At 35.3% G+C, this 17926-nt stretch overlaps 1 protein-coding gene across 3 annotated transcripts in view; it reads left to right on the top strand.

Annotated features, from left to right (window-relative positions):
- Ubr1 (ubiquitin protein ligase E3 component n-recognin 1) overlaps window positions 1-15152 on the top strand; it is a 157887-nt gene extending 142735 nt beyond the window's left edge. For 2 of the 3 annotated variants that reach the window (XM_046460970.2, XM_046460969.2), the window contains exons 43-48: window positions 976-1084; window positions 2835-2891; window positions 4942-5019; window positions 9708-9878; window positions 11281-11382; window positions 12549-15152. In XM_046460970.2, coding sequence (XP_046316926.1) covers window positions 976-1084; window positions 2835-2891; window positions 4942-5019; window positions 9708-9878; window positions 11281-11382; window positions 12549-12690 — 659 coding nt within the window. In that variant the 3' untranslated portion in view covers window positions 12691-15152. The remainder of the gene's footprint in view (window positions 1-975; window positions 1085-2834; window positions 2892-4941; window positions 5020-9707; window positions 9879-11280; window positions 11383-12548) is intronic. The other variant, XM_058584728.1, reaches the window with a different exon arrangement.
- Window positions 15153-17926: the final 2774 nt, after the last annotated feature.

Here is a 17926-nt window from a genome sequence, read left to right as displayed (position 1 = left end):
ATTTACTAGATATCAACATTCTTTGTCTTGGATTCAGTTCACTAAGGAATCTCTTTTAAGATCAAGGTTTATCATGATTTAATATAAAATAGAATGCCACTTTCCAAAGTAATTACCAATACAGATCTATTGCTTGCACACATACAAAAGTCATGTGTTTATTTAATAGGTGCAATAGAAAATAAAGTCCTTTCTTTTATTGGGAGGTTGCCAGACAAACAAACAAACATAAATATGTATAATATAATGTCTAATGGTGATAGTGCAAAGAAAAATAAAACAAAAATAGAGAGTTCTGGGGCCAGAGTGGAAAGTCTTTATGATAGATGGTCATGGAAGGCTTCTCTCTGAGGAGAAATTGAACAACAAGCTACACAGATGGGTTTGAGCTGGACAAGTAATTAAAAAGTATTCTTAAGAAGAAGAAAAAATAAATACAAGGGCTTTTCTTAGCATAGAGAACAGAAAGTCATGGTATGGCTGAAAATGAATAGAGAGAAAGAAGGTAGCTATTTAAGAAGCTGCTAGGTGCATGCAACATCACCTAGGATCTTATGCCACAATAAGGACTTCATATTTTATATTAAGTATGGTGGTTAGGCATTGGCACTATCTGATCAGAAGAGTGAATCAATTAGATTTATGTTGTAAAATGAAAACTGTGCTTGCCACCCACAGTTTTATAAAGTACAAAATGCACTCTATTTAGAATATAGAAATGAGCATAAACAACAAGGAAACTATTAACAGTTTGACCAGGTAAGAATAATGTACTGGGGCTGGGGATGTGGCTCAAGCGGTAGCGCACTCGCCTGGCATGTGTGCGGCCCGGGTTCGATCCTCAACACCACATACAAACAAAGATGTTGTGTCCACCGAAAACTAAAAAATAAATATAAAAAAAAAAAAAAAAAAAAAAAAAAAAAAAAAAAAAGAATAATGTACTTACTATATGTATGTTTTATTCCCTTGCAGATTCTGGAGAAGGAGAATACACTGCACTATGTAGCTATCTATCTTTACCCACAAATTTGTTCCTGCTTTTCCAGGAATATTGGGATACTATACAGCCCTTGCTCCAGAGGTACTATGGGGGTAAAATGTCATTGTTGGGTTCCTGTCCAATTTGAAAATTTTAGATTAAAGTTATTTGCTAAGCTTTCAGGTTGATTAGCATTGATTGAATTAGATTCCTGATTCACACACTTAAGGAGTTGTGTATAAGACCAGCATCTATGGACGGATAAAATTTCTGCTTGCTCCACCATGGCTATCATCCATTCATTTTACTTATTTTATCCACTTATGTCTCATTCAAGTTTTAAAATATTGAAGGGAAGGGCTGCTTCATATATAAAATTCACAAGATTCAAAAGAACCCAAATTGGGACTATATCCATAACAGTAGCACATATCATGTAGGAACACGTTTCTCAGGAAGTTATGTGAGGAGAGAAGGAAAGTCTCTCTTTCAGGAAACTTTCTACTTCATTATTTACTTGATCTCCTGTTCTCAACTTCTTAACCTCCACTCTCCTTATTGTATTTTTGTAACATTTTCCATCATTTTTATAATCAGTTCTCACTGTTACTCTTATTTTATTTCCCTAACGATTTTCTTCAGTCTCCTCACTTTCCTTTTTCTTCCTCCCTTTTCTTTAACCAGTATCTTCCTTCATGCCTAGGTCAGGATTTCTGTGAATGTCAGCCTCTGTCTCCTGTCACTTTTCTTGCATGTTAGATTCTATGTATTAGGTTCTTTTCTTTTCTTCCTCATTTCTCATGAGGTATTCTGATCTCTGATGTGATGAAAATTATTTTAACAAATTAGTATCATGCTTTGTGTTGAGTGTAAGGACAGTAGATTCTACTAATTTTATTTAAGTTCATGGAGTAGGTAAGTTTTAGACTTGCTAGTTTAATCAAGTATTAAAATTTTGAACTCTGAAACAGAAAGTTCTTGCTTTTTATGCCATTCCAGGACCTGCTTGCCTCATTCTTCTCTGCTTTGTAATGTAGGAGAATGACACCTGTAGGTCATGTTTCCCAGACTCTCTTATTAGCTGGCTTTTGCCTGGATTTATCCAGGGGGAGACGCAGGATATTGGAGGCCAGGAAGAAAAGAAAAGGAAGGTCATTTGGTAGATATTTAGGCTACCTGTCTGCCTTGTTGGGGCATCTGTGGTAGTGGTACAATTCTTCTCTGGCTCCAGTTCCCACCAAACAAACCTATTGTGATTCTAGTACCCACTGGTGACCCAAGTCCCTGGCCTCCAATATTACCACTGTTCCCTTTTGTTCCTCCAACCTGGGTTGAGGAATGATCTTAGGTTGCCCTGCTTTTTTGTTTTAAAATTGCCTACTCAACCCTTCCATCTTTTTTCTTTTCTTTTCAGCATTGCTGGGGATTAAACCTAGGACTTGTGCATGCTTTGGAAGCACTGTACCATTGAGTTGTATCCCCAACCCAAAATGTAAATCCTTAGGAAAGTCTGGAGATTGAACCTAGGGCCTCGTGTAGTAGGTACTGAGCTACATCCCCAGTCCCTACCACTTCTATTACCACTTTATATTGAATTCCCTCTTTTTTAAATGCTTAGAGTAGTTTTTGTTTTTTTAGTTAGACCTTAATTGATAAAACTTTTTAAAAAGGATTTAATAATAGAGTGGGCAAATAAAATGGGAGGAAAAAATGGAGAAGAAAAGGAACAATTTGTAAGACAAACTTAGGAGGAACATGGAAAGGGATAGAGAGAGATAATGGCTCATTGATGAATATTGCACTGAACCTGTGGTAATCCATTCTTTTTTTTCCCCCTCTTGGCTCCACATAGGTGGTGTGCAGATTCTGTCTTACAGAGCTGTTTGAAGCAGAAAAGCACTGTGGTCAGGTTGGTTTTACTACTTCAGCCTTTTCACTCGATCCACATTATGTTTTCCAAAGTAATGGTAATTGATTTCTTGAGCATGCTTCTTAGTCTACTTTTTTCTTTTTTTTTTTTAAGAGTAGGATTTTATTCAAGTGAGAAGAGTCAGAGCTCCCACAGGGCGAAAAGGGACCCAACAGGGGTTGCCCTAATCTGCCTTCTTTCATTCTTGCTCACTACATTATTTCCTGTGTATCTCTTAAGTCTTGGCCAGAAATCAGATTCTTTCTATGATTGTTTTTTCTTAGAGTAGTGACTCTTTCCCTCTTAAATCGTCAGTCTTCCAGCACCTATTGAGAGAATCATCCTTAAGCTAGTACATATTAAAAAGCAGAAGAAGTGGCATCTTGGAACTACTGGTATATTAAAATCATAGTGTAGTGGTTCTACTTCTTTTTCTTTGAGAATAAAGATAAAAATAAAACTATCTCCCCCCCTTTCCTGTCTATATGGTTAAAAAACTAATATCTTCAACCCTCCTATCACCTCTATCAAAATCTACTTCTTCCTCAAGTACCAAATCAAATGCCATCTTCTTCATAAAACCTAATATGTGCTCACATATACCCCATAACACCCTAAATCACTAAAAAGTAAACAAGGGTGAGAACTATATGTTCGTCTTTTTTGTATTTCTTCCAGGGTCAATCTAACAGATAGTGTCTACTTTTATTTGAATTGAATCACTAGAAAAAACAGAGGAATTGATCCGCAGCTCTAAGTACCAGCACTAGTACCATTTTTCTATGGAAAACAGAGATTGTGAGACAATGTACATTTGCCTCCTGTATATTATCTCCTCTCACTTCTGAACTCCTTTCAACTCCAGTGTAAATGTACATATGCCTCTTTCCCTTTGTAACCCAGCTTTAGTGAGTTAGTGATAATATATCTAGCTCCTGTGCCTAGATCCAGCAGTATTTAAATCTCACTAAGAAAAGAAAGATCTCAGAATAGAGAAAAACAAAGATTTGTAAGATGAGTACATATTTTTGGACTGGTGATATCACACAATTTTTTTTTATTTCAAGTCAATTTTGTGCCTTTTAGATATATTTCCCCATCATGGTAGTAAAATATTTTGGGAGATTTAAAAAGAGTTAAAACATACATGTAGCCATTGGTCATGAGTAATTTATAATCTAGTTATGTACATAAAACTTGAGACACTATAACAAATTTAAAAATATATATATGTATATGTGGTATATGCATACACGCACATATTCAGTCCTCATCTGGTTAGGATTTATAACCAGATGTGTCTAATTTCAATAACCGTGTTCTTAACTACTACTTTATGTTCCCTTACTAGACAGGCTAAAACAATTTAGTCTTAGGAAATAGTGGAACTTGAGTTTAGAAACGAAGCCAGCTGATGAAAGACTTGGAATTCTAGATTAAGAAGTTTGAATTTAATCAACTCAACAGGTGGATTTCTTTTGGATTTCAAGTTTGGATCCTTTTATTATTTTAAAGATATTCTTATTTTTATCACCTTGGCCAACTTTTTTTTAATATTTATTTTTTAGTTGTAGGCGGACACAATATATCTTTATTTCATTTTCATGTGATGCTGAGGATCGAACCCACTGCCTCAGGCATGCTAGGCGAGCACTCTACCACTGAGCCACAACCCCAGCCCCACCTTGGTCAACTTACTTTTTTTTTTTTTTTTTTTTTGGTAGTTGGACAGAATGCTTTATTTGTTTATTTTTATGTGGTGTTAAAAAAGATTGAACCCAGTGCCTCATACATGCTAGGCAAGTGCTCTGACACTGAGCTACAGCCCCAGCCCTCATCTTTTTAATGTTTTTTTAGTTGTAATGGACAATAATACCTTTATTTTATTTATTTATTTTTATGTGGTACTGAGGATTAAACCCACTGCTTTACATATGCTAGCCACTGTAAGTGCCCTACCACTGAACCACAACCCCAGTACACCTTGGTCAACTTTTTATCTGAGCTTATTTACTCATAAATAAAATTGCCTTTTAAATTACATTTCTAGGTATCCTAGAAAAAGAAACAGTTTGATAGAGCTTCCTGATGACTACAGCTGTCTCCTAAATCAAGCTTCTCATTTCAGGTGAGAGAGGGAGTATGTGTGAGTGTGGTGTGTCTGTATGCACACATGCACATTTGTGTGTGTGTGTGTGTGTGTGTGTGTGTTTTAAATATTTTCCTAAGTTTGCAATTGGTCTAAACTACCACCAACAAACTTAACTTTTATCAAATTGACCACTGAGCTTCCTCCATAAAAGTGATTGTCATTTTTTTAAATTGATATGAAATCCAAATAACATAATTATGATAAAGTATACAATTTAGTGGCTTCTAGTATATTCACAGTGTTGTACAACTCTCACCTCTGTCTAGTTTCAAAGCTTTTTCATCACTCCAAACACTTCCCATTCCCCTGTCTTCTGTTCCCTGGGTAACCAGTGATCTACTTTATGTCTCTCTCAATTTTCCTGCTGTGGATATAGCATATAAAAGGAATCTTAAAGTGGTTCTAGCTGCTACTTCTGCTTCTTCCTCTTCTTCTTCTCTTTCTCTCTCTCTCACATTAATTTTATTGAAATAAGCATGTACACATTTTTTTTCCAATGACAAAATCCTGGCAAATTACATTTGAATATTTTTAGTATAAGAAAATATTTCAAATTTTATCATCTAGAGAAACAAACAACAACAACAAAAAAAAAAACTAAAACCCCAAACTAGAAAATCATAGGAAACAAAATTTGGCCTCTCATTGTGATTTTTATGTAGAAGAAAGCAAGTCTAACTTTTTTCTTTTTTTTTTTTTTTAATTTGTATGTGGTGCTGAGCAATGAACCCAGTGCCTCATACATGCTAGGCAAGTGTGCTACTGCTGAGCTACAGCCCCAGCCCCTAACTTTTTTTATTCAGCATTTTTTGTGGCTTATTCAAGTTGTAGCATGTATCAGTACTTTGTTCCTTTTTTCGCTCTGTAATATCCCATCATAGTATATATCCTGGTTTGTTTATTTCTTCATCCATTGATGAGCATTCATATTATATTTATGATGGTATTCATACAGTGTTTTTGTGAACACTCATGTACACGTTTCTATATGGATACATGCTTTATTTCTTTGGTGTATATACCTGGGAGTGGAATTTGCTAAGTCATATGGTAATTCTGTATTTAACTTTTTCAGGAACAGTCAAACTGTTTTTCACAGAGGCTGTACCATTTTACATTCTCGCCAGCAATGTATGAGACCTCATTTCTTCATGTGCTTTTGTTTGTCCCTCTATGAACTACCATTTAAATTTAAACTTATAATTCCATTTTCCATAGGACAAGGTTTCTTTGGCATACCCTGACACAAACAAGTCACACCAGAAAAATAAGCCTCCATCTCCATAACTCCCTGTCATGAGGCTGGGGGTAGGGAATGATAGCTGCTACATAAAATACCAAAATATACCACTCCCCTGGTTGCTGCAAATATTCAGCTAGCCTTGAGTCCCAAAAGAGTTGCTTCAGATAGTTCTTCCTAGTTCAGTAGGTGGTTTATCAGAGGGACCAATATCTGGAGCTGCCTATCCCACCATATTTTGTAACTCTTCAAAATTTTTTTGTTAAATTGTAAGAACCCTTTTTAAAAATAAAATCTTATGGGGGCTGGGGTTGTGGCTCAGCGGTAGAGTGCTCGTCTAGCACGTGCAAGGTGCTGAGTTCAATCCTCAGCACCACATAAGAATAAATAAAGGCATTGTGTCCAACTGTAACTAAAAAAAATATTTAAAAAATAAATAAAATCTTATGGAAACCCATCATCACAGCAAAACAGATAATAGTATTATGACTCAGGGACAAGCCTGCTTGGATCTTGGAGAGAAAAAAAATCCCCTTCATCTTCTTTTGGAACCTTGCCAGTGTCCCTTAAAACCTCTAAAGCAGTGGTTCTCAAATTTTGTTTTTTTCTTCTCTCCTTTCATTGATCGTTTCAAGTGAAAAAAGAACAGGGTGATAACAAAGATTGGTGAGAAGTAAAACAAAGTATACTCATTAGTAACATCATGTATGAAATTACCTATTAGTTATTTTATAAGAGAAATGATATTATTATATAAAGTTAGACATAATTTTTATAGTTTTAAGATGTTTTATTATTTTACACTTTACTTGCAGTGATATTTTTTTAAATATTTTTTTAGTTGTAGATGGGCATAGTACCTTTATTTTATTTATTTATTTATTTTTTTGTGATGCGGGGGATCGAACCCAGTGCCTCACACATGCTGGGCAAGCGCTCTACCACTGAGCGACAGCCCGGGCCCAAGCCACAGCCCTGGCCCGCAGTGATATTATTGAAATAACAAAATCAGTGATCACCAATGAAATGTCAGTCACTGAATAGAGACTTGTATTCATATCTGCTTTAACTGTTGGAATATTTCATATTTGAATCACAGTGCATATATTTTTAAAATAATAAGCCAAAACTTCTCTAGATATAATTATGTATCCTTCTATCACATACCAAATTGATAATGATGACATAAAATTAGTAGTAATTTGTATTAAATGGCAAGATTCTCAGCAGCCTGAAAAATCAAAGTCAGTTCAAGTCTTACTGATGATGTACTAATATTGATTGCTGTATGGTATGAAATTAGCAGGGGTTAACTGTCCCAGTGGGGACTTGGGTATCCCATACTCCAGCCTCTGTTACCATAGAATTGGTCTTAATAACTCCCTTGCTAGTCAGCCAGCTAAAGGAATAGTTGAGCCACTTTATTCTCATCCTTCAAAAAATTAGCTAGATAATTTCAAAGATTGCATACAGCTCTAAATCCAGTAGTTCTCTTATTTTTTCCCCATATTTTATTGGTGCAGTATAGTTGTACATAATGATGGGATTTGTTGTTACTTATTTGTAATACATGCAATATAGTAATATAATTTGACTAATACCATTCCCCAGTGATTCTCCTATTCTTAGGGTTGCATTGCTATTACAGAAGCCAAGTCAAAAGATACTATCTTTTTTTAAAAATATTTATTTTTTAATTGTAGTTGGACTCAATATCTTTATTTTTATGTGGTGCTGATGATCGAACCCAGGGCCTCGCACATGCTAGGCGAATGCTCTAATGCTGAGCCACAACCTCAGCCCAAAAGATACTATCTTCCAAGTGTTAAAGGATATCAGATTGTTTCCTCTTAGGGGGAATCTTAGAAGAGTGTTAAGTCTTTAATCACAGTGAAGATGTTCCTGGATGATGTTGCCACTTACTGCTATCACCAGTTCCTGTTAAAACCAAACCTCATCTAGTGCTGGAGGAATGCTGCTTAGTTAATATCCTTTACACATCCTTCCCCTGCCTTACCTTTTCATCTATAGGATGGCTGGTAACTAAGACTCAGCCATCCTGCTTTACAGGTGAAATAAGATTTGAGCTTTATCTAAAAAGAGTTTTAATTATATTCTGGGATACTTCACCCCCCCCCCCAAGAAGTTAAAACACCCCCCTCAACTTTAGGAGACAGAAATGGATTGCCTATGCAGAGAGTTCCACTGGGTTCGATCCCCCACACCACAAAAAAACAGAGTTCCTTTATTCCTGTGTAGACATGGTAGTTTTCTTATCTTGCTTGAGAAAGTTGGGATCAGAAAAGAAACTGTCAATACCCTTGGAGATTCTTTTTTTTTTTTTTTTTTTTTTAATGTGGTGCTGAGGATCAAACCCAGGTCCCTTCATGTACTAGGCAGGTGCTCTACCACAACCACAACCTCAGCCCCCACATTGGAGATTCTTTTGATGCTATTTATTCTACTCTAGGTGAATGTCTCCTTTAGTTGTATTTATTTATTTTTTTATTATCTAAATTAAGGATTCTTGATATATGTTTCCATTGTGTCCATATATCACAGAGAGAAAGTATGGGAAACTCTTTTATTTCAAAGATAGCCATTTTTCCTCTTTTTGGAACATTATAGTAAGGCTCCTGCATACCACCAGGTAAAATGGTAAAGTTTCAAAGTACTACTTGGTTCATGTAAGTCAATTGTCACTTTTTCCTTCTTAAGACTTGCTATGCTTACTGAGTTGGAAGAGTGCATCAACTCAATTATTTCAATCCTGAAGGTCCAATATTTCAAAGAGGAAAGTCTTTGGATCCTTACTGTAAAACGTCATTTTTTTAAACTATTACACACAAGATCATATTCCTTCAACATTGGGGGCCCAACATAGGGCACGTAGGTGACTATTAAATGAATACCAGATTCTATAAATGAGTCTTCACATCAAGGCATATTTAGTCCTAGATATTATGTGAATTATTAGGATACTATATTTAATAATAGATTTTCTTACTGTGGACTAATCAGAAGGTTTGTTTTTTGGTGCTAGGGTAAAGCCCAGGCCTGACACGTGCATACACTGAGCTACATCCTTAACCAAATCAGAGTGTTGTTTTTTTGTTTTTTTAATTATTTTTTAGTTGTAGTTGGATACAATATTGTTAGTTAATTTATTTTTATATGGTGCTGAGGATCGAACCCAGGGCCTCGCCCATGCTAGGCGAGTACTCTACTGCTAAGCCACAACCCCAGCCCCCAAATCAAAAATTTTTTAAGTTCCCTTAATGGGGAGCTATTAAAAAGGAATCACCCAATTAAATAGTCCTTGGAAAGGAGCAAGTATGAAAACATGTTTCATTGCTAACTCTAAATATATGGTGCTTTTTTGTTTAGTTTTTCTGCCACTTTAATTGTTACCTTTCCTTTTCAGGTGTCCACGATCTGCAGATGATGAACGAAAGCATCCTGTCCTCTGTCTTTTCTGTGGGGCCATATTATGTTCTCAGAACATTTGTTGCCAAGAAATCGTAAATGGGGAAGAGGTTGGAGCTTGCATATTTCATGCACTTCACTGTGGAGCAGGAGTCTGCATTTTCCTAAAGTGAGTAATACATGATCTGGAAGTTTGATAAGGAGCTTAGGGAATGTGGATCCAATCTAGAGGTCATTACATGTATAGTATGATAATAATGAACAACTGATCAGAAGTTAGAGCATACCAGCAGCTGGGGAGGATGAGGCAGGAGAATTGGGAGTTCAGAACTAGCTCAGCAAATTAGCAAGGCTAAGAATTTAGTGAGACCCCATCTCTAAATAAAACATACAAAAGGTCTGGGGTTGTGACTCAGTGGAATATTCAGGTATAATGAAAAAACTTGAGTCCTGAAACTTACGTTTAAAAAGTAAACGTAGGGCTGGGGATGTGGCTCAAGCGGTAATGTGCTCGCCTGGCATGCATGCGGCCCTGGTTTGATCCTCAGCACCACATACAAACAAAGATGTTGTGTCCGCTGAAAACTAAAAAATAAATATTAAAATTCTCTCTCTCTCTCTCTTAAAAAAAAAAAAAAGTAAATATAAATTGTTACTTTAGGTTGTTCTCTGAATGTTTTCATTTTTCTTCACTTTTGGTATCGACCTAGCATTTCCCCTAGTTTTTCAGCAAAAGGTCGAGAGTTGAACAGTAATAATATTTATTTATGAGTGTAGATTGTCTCAGAGAAATGAAGTTTAAAGTTGATATGTGTTTTTGCTTTCCATTCTCCCCATGTAATGCAGCTTCTCTTTACATAGGCTTTAATGTCTTACTAACTGTGGAAATGTATTATTATTGCTCAAAGGCAGCTTTTGAACTAAGGGGATAGCCTGCATAAAAGCCAAACCCAAATATCTGCCTTTTTCTAGGGAACCCACAAGAGAAAACCACCATCATTTCAACTGTTTATTTTATAATTTTTCTCTGTAGTACTTTTTTATTCTATAAGTCTACCTGACAGTGGTTCTTTATGTAATCTGCACTGTTGGAGGTTGGCTCTAACCAGAAGTGTCTTTACACTTCCCTAGTTGACATTATGTTGACAACCTTCAGTTGTCAGATTAGAAGATGTGGTTCTATTCTGTTAAGTTCTTTCCACCCCCACTCCCCAGGTTGTGAGTTAGGAAACAGTACAGGAACAGCCCCAGCTGCCATTTTTCAAGGTATCTGTGGCTCAAGTAGGACAGCCTCCTTTCTTCAGTATATCCAGCTAGTATTGCTTGTCCCATTTCCCACAGATCCTTTTCTGTTGCTTCAAGAAAAAATAACCAAAAAAAAATGATGTTTGTTCTCTTTTATTTAGACAAAACACAACTTAGTCTATATTTATCTGTGTTTATATTGTCTTAATACTGAATTCCTTACAGATACCCGCCTATGTCTTTACTCTGGATTAACTTTGATGCAGTGCCTAACATTTGTACATATGAACTTAACAATATTTCCTGTTGGTTGTTTTATGTTTCAGAATCAGAGAATGCAGAGTGGTCCTGGTTGAAGGAAAAGCCAGAGGGTGTGCCTATCCAGCCCCTTACTTGGATGAATATGGAGAAACAGACCCTGGGCTGAAGTAAGAATTTTTCTTTAATAGGAAGGCTTTAATCAATTCTCTTGTACAATTTTTAAAAATTTTTAATCACATTACTGCATGTAGATAAAAGCTAATGCTAAGAATCAAGAAATATTTTTATTGCTACAAATTTAAAATATTAAACGTGATGCCATCCTAAAGTAGCACATAATTTTATATAACTTTGTGCTTTCCCATTTGAAGGTAACACTTTCCAAAGTTATTAAAGATACCATTCGAATGTTGCATGTTCTATTTTCTTTAACTGATCTGTCTTCCTAATTACTTAGAAGGTATGGCCTTGGTATGTAAAAGAAATAAATCTGTAGTGTCCAGTGAGGGAATCTGGTTTAGAGTGGATATTCATTATTTCCATTTTGGATTAGGTGTTACACAGTGTTACAAACTTCGGGACTCTAATATTGAAAGGTATTTTATTTGACTGTTTCCTAAACCAGGCATGGTAGTATGCTCCTTTTGTCCCAGCTACTCAGGAGACTGGGACAGTAGGCTCAATTGAGCCCAGGAATTTGAGGTCAACCTAAGCAACATAGCAAGACCCTCACCTCAAAAATATATATATATATTTGTTAAGCACCAAGGTGCTTTGTATCATAAGGATAATTGTAACCAAATATTTCTGAGTAGAAGAATATAACTTGAGGACTTTGGTTTTGCCTTAGACCTAACCTGTGCTTTGCAAGGATCATAAATTGAAGCTGAATAAGCTGTTACAGGTCGGAAAGCCATTAGAGCTCCATTCAGGCTAATTGACAGGAAATAACTTCAAGTTGTAAATCTTACTGGCAACCTAAATGAGGTCTTATTATGTCCGAGTTATCCTTGGCTTATTTCCTGAATAATCAAGGAGTAAATGTCTGTTTTGTTAACAAAGTGCTATTATCAAGTTCTTAGCTCAACAGTAAAGTGATATCTCTTTTTAAGCCTTCTCCTGGTGATGCCTCTCAGCTCCAGGAACATTTAAGTTGTTCTTTAAATGTTTTCATTTTTCTTCACTTCTGGTATCAACCTAGCATTTCCCCTAGTATAGTACATACTAATTAGACAATAAAGATGTTGCTATAATTTGGTTCAAACTTATGTGTTGTTTTTTTTTTGTTGTTGTTGTTGTTCGTGTTCTTGTTGTTGTTTTTTTCCCCCTGAAGGAGGGGCAACCCTCTTCATTTATCTCGTGAACGATACAGGAAGCTCCATTTGGTCTGGCAACAACACTGCATTATAGAAGAGATTGCTAGGAGCCAGGAAACTAATCAGATGTTATTTGGATTCAACTGGCAATTACTGTGAGCTCCAACTCTGCCTCAAGACAATCACAAATAACAACAGTAATAAAGACTAATTTAAAATTATGGAGATCTTTCTGAGGGCTGGGGAAGTATTAGAGGGTCTTTTGTTCCATGTCCAGATTCACATATATCATTAAGAAATTTCTTAATAGTGTATTGCTTTCAATTAGCAAATACACTTTTTAAGGGAAAAAAGGACATCGACTAATAATCTGTTTTATGTTCTGGAACACTAAAGAAATGCTTGTTCACCCCAAGTGTCTGATTCTGCTAATATTTCCAGGAAATTCATTTCCTTTGTCCTATTTCATATCATTTAATCCACCTGGTAAATGAAGTCACATCAACAATTGTGGACGTTTTTATATGTTGGTTATCTCTTCTGCAGTTTTGTATTTGGTGTTTTCCCAAGTAGTTCAGGTAGCATTGGATCACTGACAAGATTCTAATAATATATAATGTTCTTCTTGAAACTAAAGAGGGGATGCAGAAAACATGCAGTGTTTTTCCTTTGAGAAAGATTTCAAAAAATTAAACTTTACTATTTTCCTTTCAAGGAAATATCTTTAATGTGCCACCAGCTGCTTTAGCCAGAAATCAATCTAAATCTTATTTTGGACAGAGTGCAAGTTCTGCCAGTATGGAAAAGTATCATTCCCTCTGTAGACCTAAAAAGAGTTATTTAGGATAACATATTTGTTATTCATTCCTGATGGTACAGAGCCTGAAATCCTCACCTCTGACTACAAATAGCTTTGTTGAGTTTAAGTTATGCTTTACATTTTCCAAAGTCAAGTTTCTACAGTAAGATCTCTTATCTCTTAATTGGCACCATCATATTTGACTTTCAGAAACCTGTTATAATTCTGATATAAACTATTTGTAGAATGAGGAGAAGAAAATTTCCCCCAATGAATGAAGCATAAAAACTGTAAATTACAGCAATCCGATTTAAGCCAATTCTGCCATCTTTTGTGTCTTTGTAAAAGACAGATTGTTTATTTGGTATCTGTGCGCAACCTTTTCATAAACTCTTTTTTAACTACTATAAACAAACAAGCCATGTGATCAGTGGTCTGTGTCCTGTTTTGCTGTGGTTGAGCCATTTTGTTTATAAATAATAGCGCTCTCCCAAATTTGTGCATAGACTTTTTGGTTTTTGGCTTTAACTTTTTATATCAAGAAATTGTGATATAAAACAGCAGACATAAATATAAATTGAATCTTTCCATTTTAGCTTCTGTTGTCTCTGATAATGTTATCAGTTTGAATGATGCATTCAATGCATCTTATGTTGCCCGTGGTTACTGCTGTCATGTATGTGTATAAATGTTTTCCTACCTTCTTTGCTCAGCAAAGGCAAGCGAGTAAAGATATATTTGCTAAGTGATCAGTGGTGCACATTTGGGGCTAGATTTTTTGGTATTTTTACACAAAGAAAAGTGAATTTTGCAGTAAGGGATTGGCATGAGCTGGCTTCAGAATTACAATCATGATTTTCTACTTGGATAATTACAATTTGGAAGGTATCAGGAAATAGGTGCCTCTCTAGTGAATAATTCATAACAATTAACAGGTGAGGATCCAAAAATTCAGTACTCAGTTTATCACATTTGCCAGTATGATTAAATTATTTGGTCATTTCCTCGGTTTCTTATATAATTTTGTTGGATTGATTATTTGGCTAGGAAATCTGAGCTAAAATAAACACAGAAAATGCTGACTTCTGCCCTGATTGGCTTCCCGTTTAGCAAGGATAAACTAACTTTATTTCTGGTCTTTTTATACTCAATTCATAAATCCTAGAGTTAAGCTATCAAGCTGCCAGAGGGACTGTCTGGCACTGGCCAGCCAGCCTTTACTGCCAAAGATCCCATTTCATATTGAGTTCTACTTAATGAGATTGAGATCTCTGCACTGTAGATGAATTTATGTCTCAGTGCTGCCCCCGGCCCATGGGATTTTTAGTGATATTCAAATGTCCTAGTAGTTTGCCTTCATCATTGCAAACAATTTAATTATGCTTATGAAGTTTACTTACAAGCAAGCAACCAAGTCACTTTATTTTCTTTAGTGTAGTACGTGAAGGAATTGGTTCAACAGAATGGCTTCAAAACTCTGTTTTTCTAATGTTTGGTGAGGGGTTGGCAAGAATTTTAATGATTCAGTGAAGAAAAGCATATATCTGTATAATTAATTTATTATGTTGGTGTATGGGCTGTGAGTTCACCTTTTAGTGGTCATTTGTCATTTCGTAACAACTATGCATTTTGGTTCACTGTGATGTTCTATATTTAGTGACTGCAACATGTTTATACCACTGATTCAAATTCCATCCATGATGAAGTTATACAAATAATACATATATTGATATCTTTTATTGCAAAAATGTAAATTTAAAACTTGTATAATGTTCTTGTGCTTTTTGAAATAAAATATATGTGTATATTTAAAAGGAAAAAAGGGACTTCTCATGTTTGGGGATTTGGGATTGAAGTATAAAAATCTATACCTAAAAGGAAGCTCTCAATAAAATTTTCTTTGTCAGCCCAGGAAATTTTCATAAAAGAGAAATTTTTAGTGTAAATGGATCTCAAAAATTTTTGATCATATACTGCATCATAAATAACTTTTAGCACTCATATCAAATATATGTATTTAGGTATATGCATATGTTTTATATTTTTTTAATGCTATACAAATACCCTAAGTACACTTTTTATTTGTATTTGTTGTTTTTAGATATACATGACAGTAAAGTGTATTTGACATATTATATATACATTTTAACACAGCACAAAAACAGGTCAAAGATCACCAGTCAGATTTAAGTCAACCAAGATATATCAAGTTCTTATAGTTAAAACACAAAGAAAAGATTCTCGGCTATGGACAACGAAATAAACACATAAGGGTGTCCCAGGTTACCTGACAGCAAACTCCTTTACAAAAACCTTAGAGACAACAGAAAGTGGCATGAAATTTTTCACAGTAGTGAAGGATGAAAACTGCCAACCAAGAATACCTGGCAAAACTTACTTAAGAAATGAAGGGGAAATAAAGATATTTCCAAATGCAAAGAGAAATATATCTCCACCAGAACTGTTCTACAAAAAAAATGCTAAAAGGTATTCTTCAAATAGAAAGATGTTAGGGATGGCAGCATAGCTCATGGTAGAGTGCTTGCTTAGACTGCACAAGGCCCTGGGTTCAATCCCCAGCACTGCCAAAAGAGAAGAAGTTAATAACAAGCAAACAACTTACTCTGGAGTAACCAATGAGAACCGAAACAGCATACTGAAAAGCCTATGAACAAATGCAGTACTAAAAGGGAAATTTATAGTAGTCAACATCTGAGTCAAAAAAGCAGAAAAATCTCAAGGAACTCAAGCAGCATCTCAAAGAACTAGAAAAACAAGAGCAAACCAAACCCAAAATTAGTAGAAACAAGTAAATAATAAAGATCAGGCCAGAAGCAAATGAAATAAAGTTTAAAAAAAAATCAATGACCCACTTGAATCAAATGTATGAAATATGATATGTCAAGAGCTTTATAATATTTTGAACAACCAATAAAAAAAAAATCAATGAACTGGGCTGGGGTTGTGGCTCAGCGGTAGAGCGCTTGATCCTCAACACCACATAAAAATAAAAAAAAATAAAGATATTGTGTCCACCTAAAACTAAAATATATATATATATCAAAAATCAATGAATAGGGCTGGGGATGTGGCTAAAGCGGTAGCACGCTCGCCTAGCATGCGTGCGGCCCGGGTTCGATCCTCAGCACCACATACCAACAAAGATGTTGTGTCTGCCGATTACTAAAAAAAAATAAATATTTAAAAAAAAAATCAATGAATAAAGATCTAGTTCTCTGAAAAGATAAACAAAATTGATAAACCCTTAGCTAGATTAAGATAGAGATGAAAAGGGAGGCTCTATAATACACATCATTAGAGATTATTTTAAACAACTATAGGCCATCATATTTGATAACCTAGAAGAAATGGGCAAATTTCTGTACATGTAAAACCAAAATTGAACTCAAAAAAATAGCCTGAACAAACCAGTAACAAGTAACAAAATTAAATCAATAATAAAAAAGCTTCTATCAAAGAAAAGCCCAGAATTTGAGCACAAAGGGCATATACCTGTCAGCCTAGTGACTCAGGAGGCTAACTAAGGCTGAAGGATAATAAGTTCAAGCCCAGCCTCAGCAATTTAACAAGAAAATGTCTCAAAAGTTAAAAAAAAAATAAATAAAAGGACTGGGAGATGTAACTCAGTGGTAAAGTGCCCCTAACTTCAATCCCCATCTCTACAAAATAAGAAGAGGGTGGGGGGAAAGGAAGGGGGAGGCGAAGAAGAGTAGAAAGGAAACGTCTAGGATTGGATGGCTTCCTGTTGAGTTCTACTAATAACAATTTTTAAGTTATTCCAAAACGTTGGAGAGGAGGGAATTCTTCCAAACTCATTCTACAAGGCCAGCACTACTACCCTGATAACAAAACCAAACAAGGATGAGAATGCAACAACAACAAAAAAAGGCCAATATCCTGAATGAACACTCATGCAAAAATCCTCAACAAAATACTAGATGGAATCCAACAACACATTAAAAAGCTTACCCCAGGCCCATCAAGGTGGTACAACATGCAGTTCAATAAATATGATAGAACACGTTAACCAAATGAAAGTCAAAAATATATGATCATCTGCAGAATAGATGCAGAAAAGGTATTTGATAAAGTTCAATATCCCTTCACAATAAAAACTCTTAACAAATATGGTATAGAAGGAACATAACTCAACATAATGAAAGTCATGTAATAAGCCAACATCTAGCATAATTCTGAAAGCTTTTTCTCAAAGAATAAGACAAGGATACCAACTTTTCACCTCTTTCATTCAACATCATACAAGAAGTTCTAGCCAGAGCAATGAGGCAAGGAAAAAGAAATAAAAGAATCCAAATTGGAAAAGAAAAAGCAGAATTGTCACTGTTTGAAAAAAAAAAAAAAAAAAAAGTGACCTTATAGAAAACCTCAAATACCACCAAAACAAAACTCTTCAAACTAAGAAATGAACTTAGAAAAGCTGAAGGATACAAAAATCAACATACGAAAATTGATTTTTTTTTCCCAGGGGGAGGGAAGAAAGCAGGGGAAAGGGGAAACACTGGGGAATGATACTGACCAAATTATATTATATTGAGTGTATGTGCAAACAAGTAA

This window comes from Marmota monax, unplaced genomic scaffold (genome assembly GCF_021218885.2).
Source record: "Marmota monax isolate L192 unplaced genomic scaffold, Marmota_monax_Labrador192_F-V1.1 WCK01_AAM20220418_F8-fsc00001, whole genome shotgun sequence".
In the NCBI taxonomy this organism is placed as follows: domain Eukaryota; kingdom Metazoa; phylum Chordata; class Mammalia; order Rodentia; family Sciuridae; genus Marmota; species Marmota monax.
This window is presented reverse-complemented; position numbering and strand designations above follow the sequence as displayed.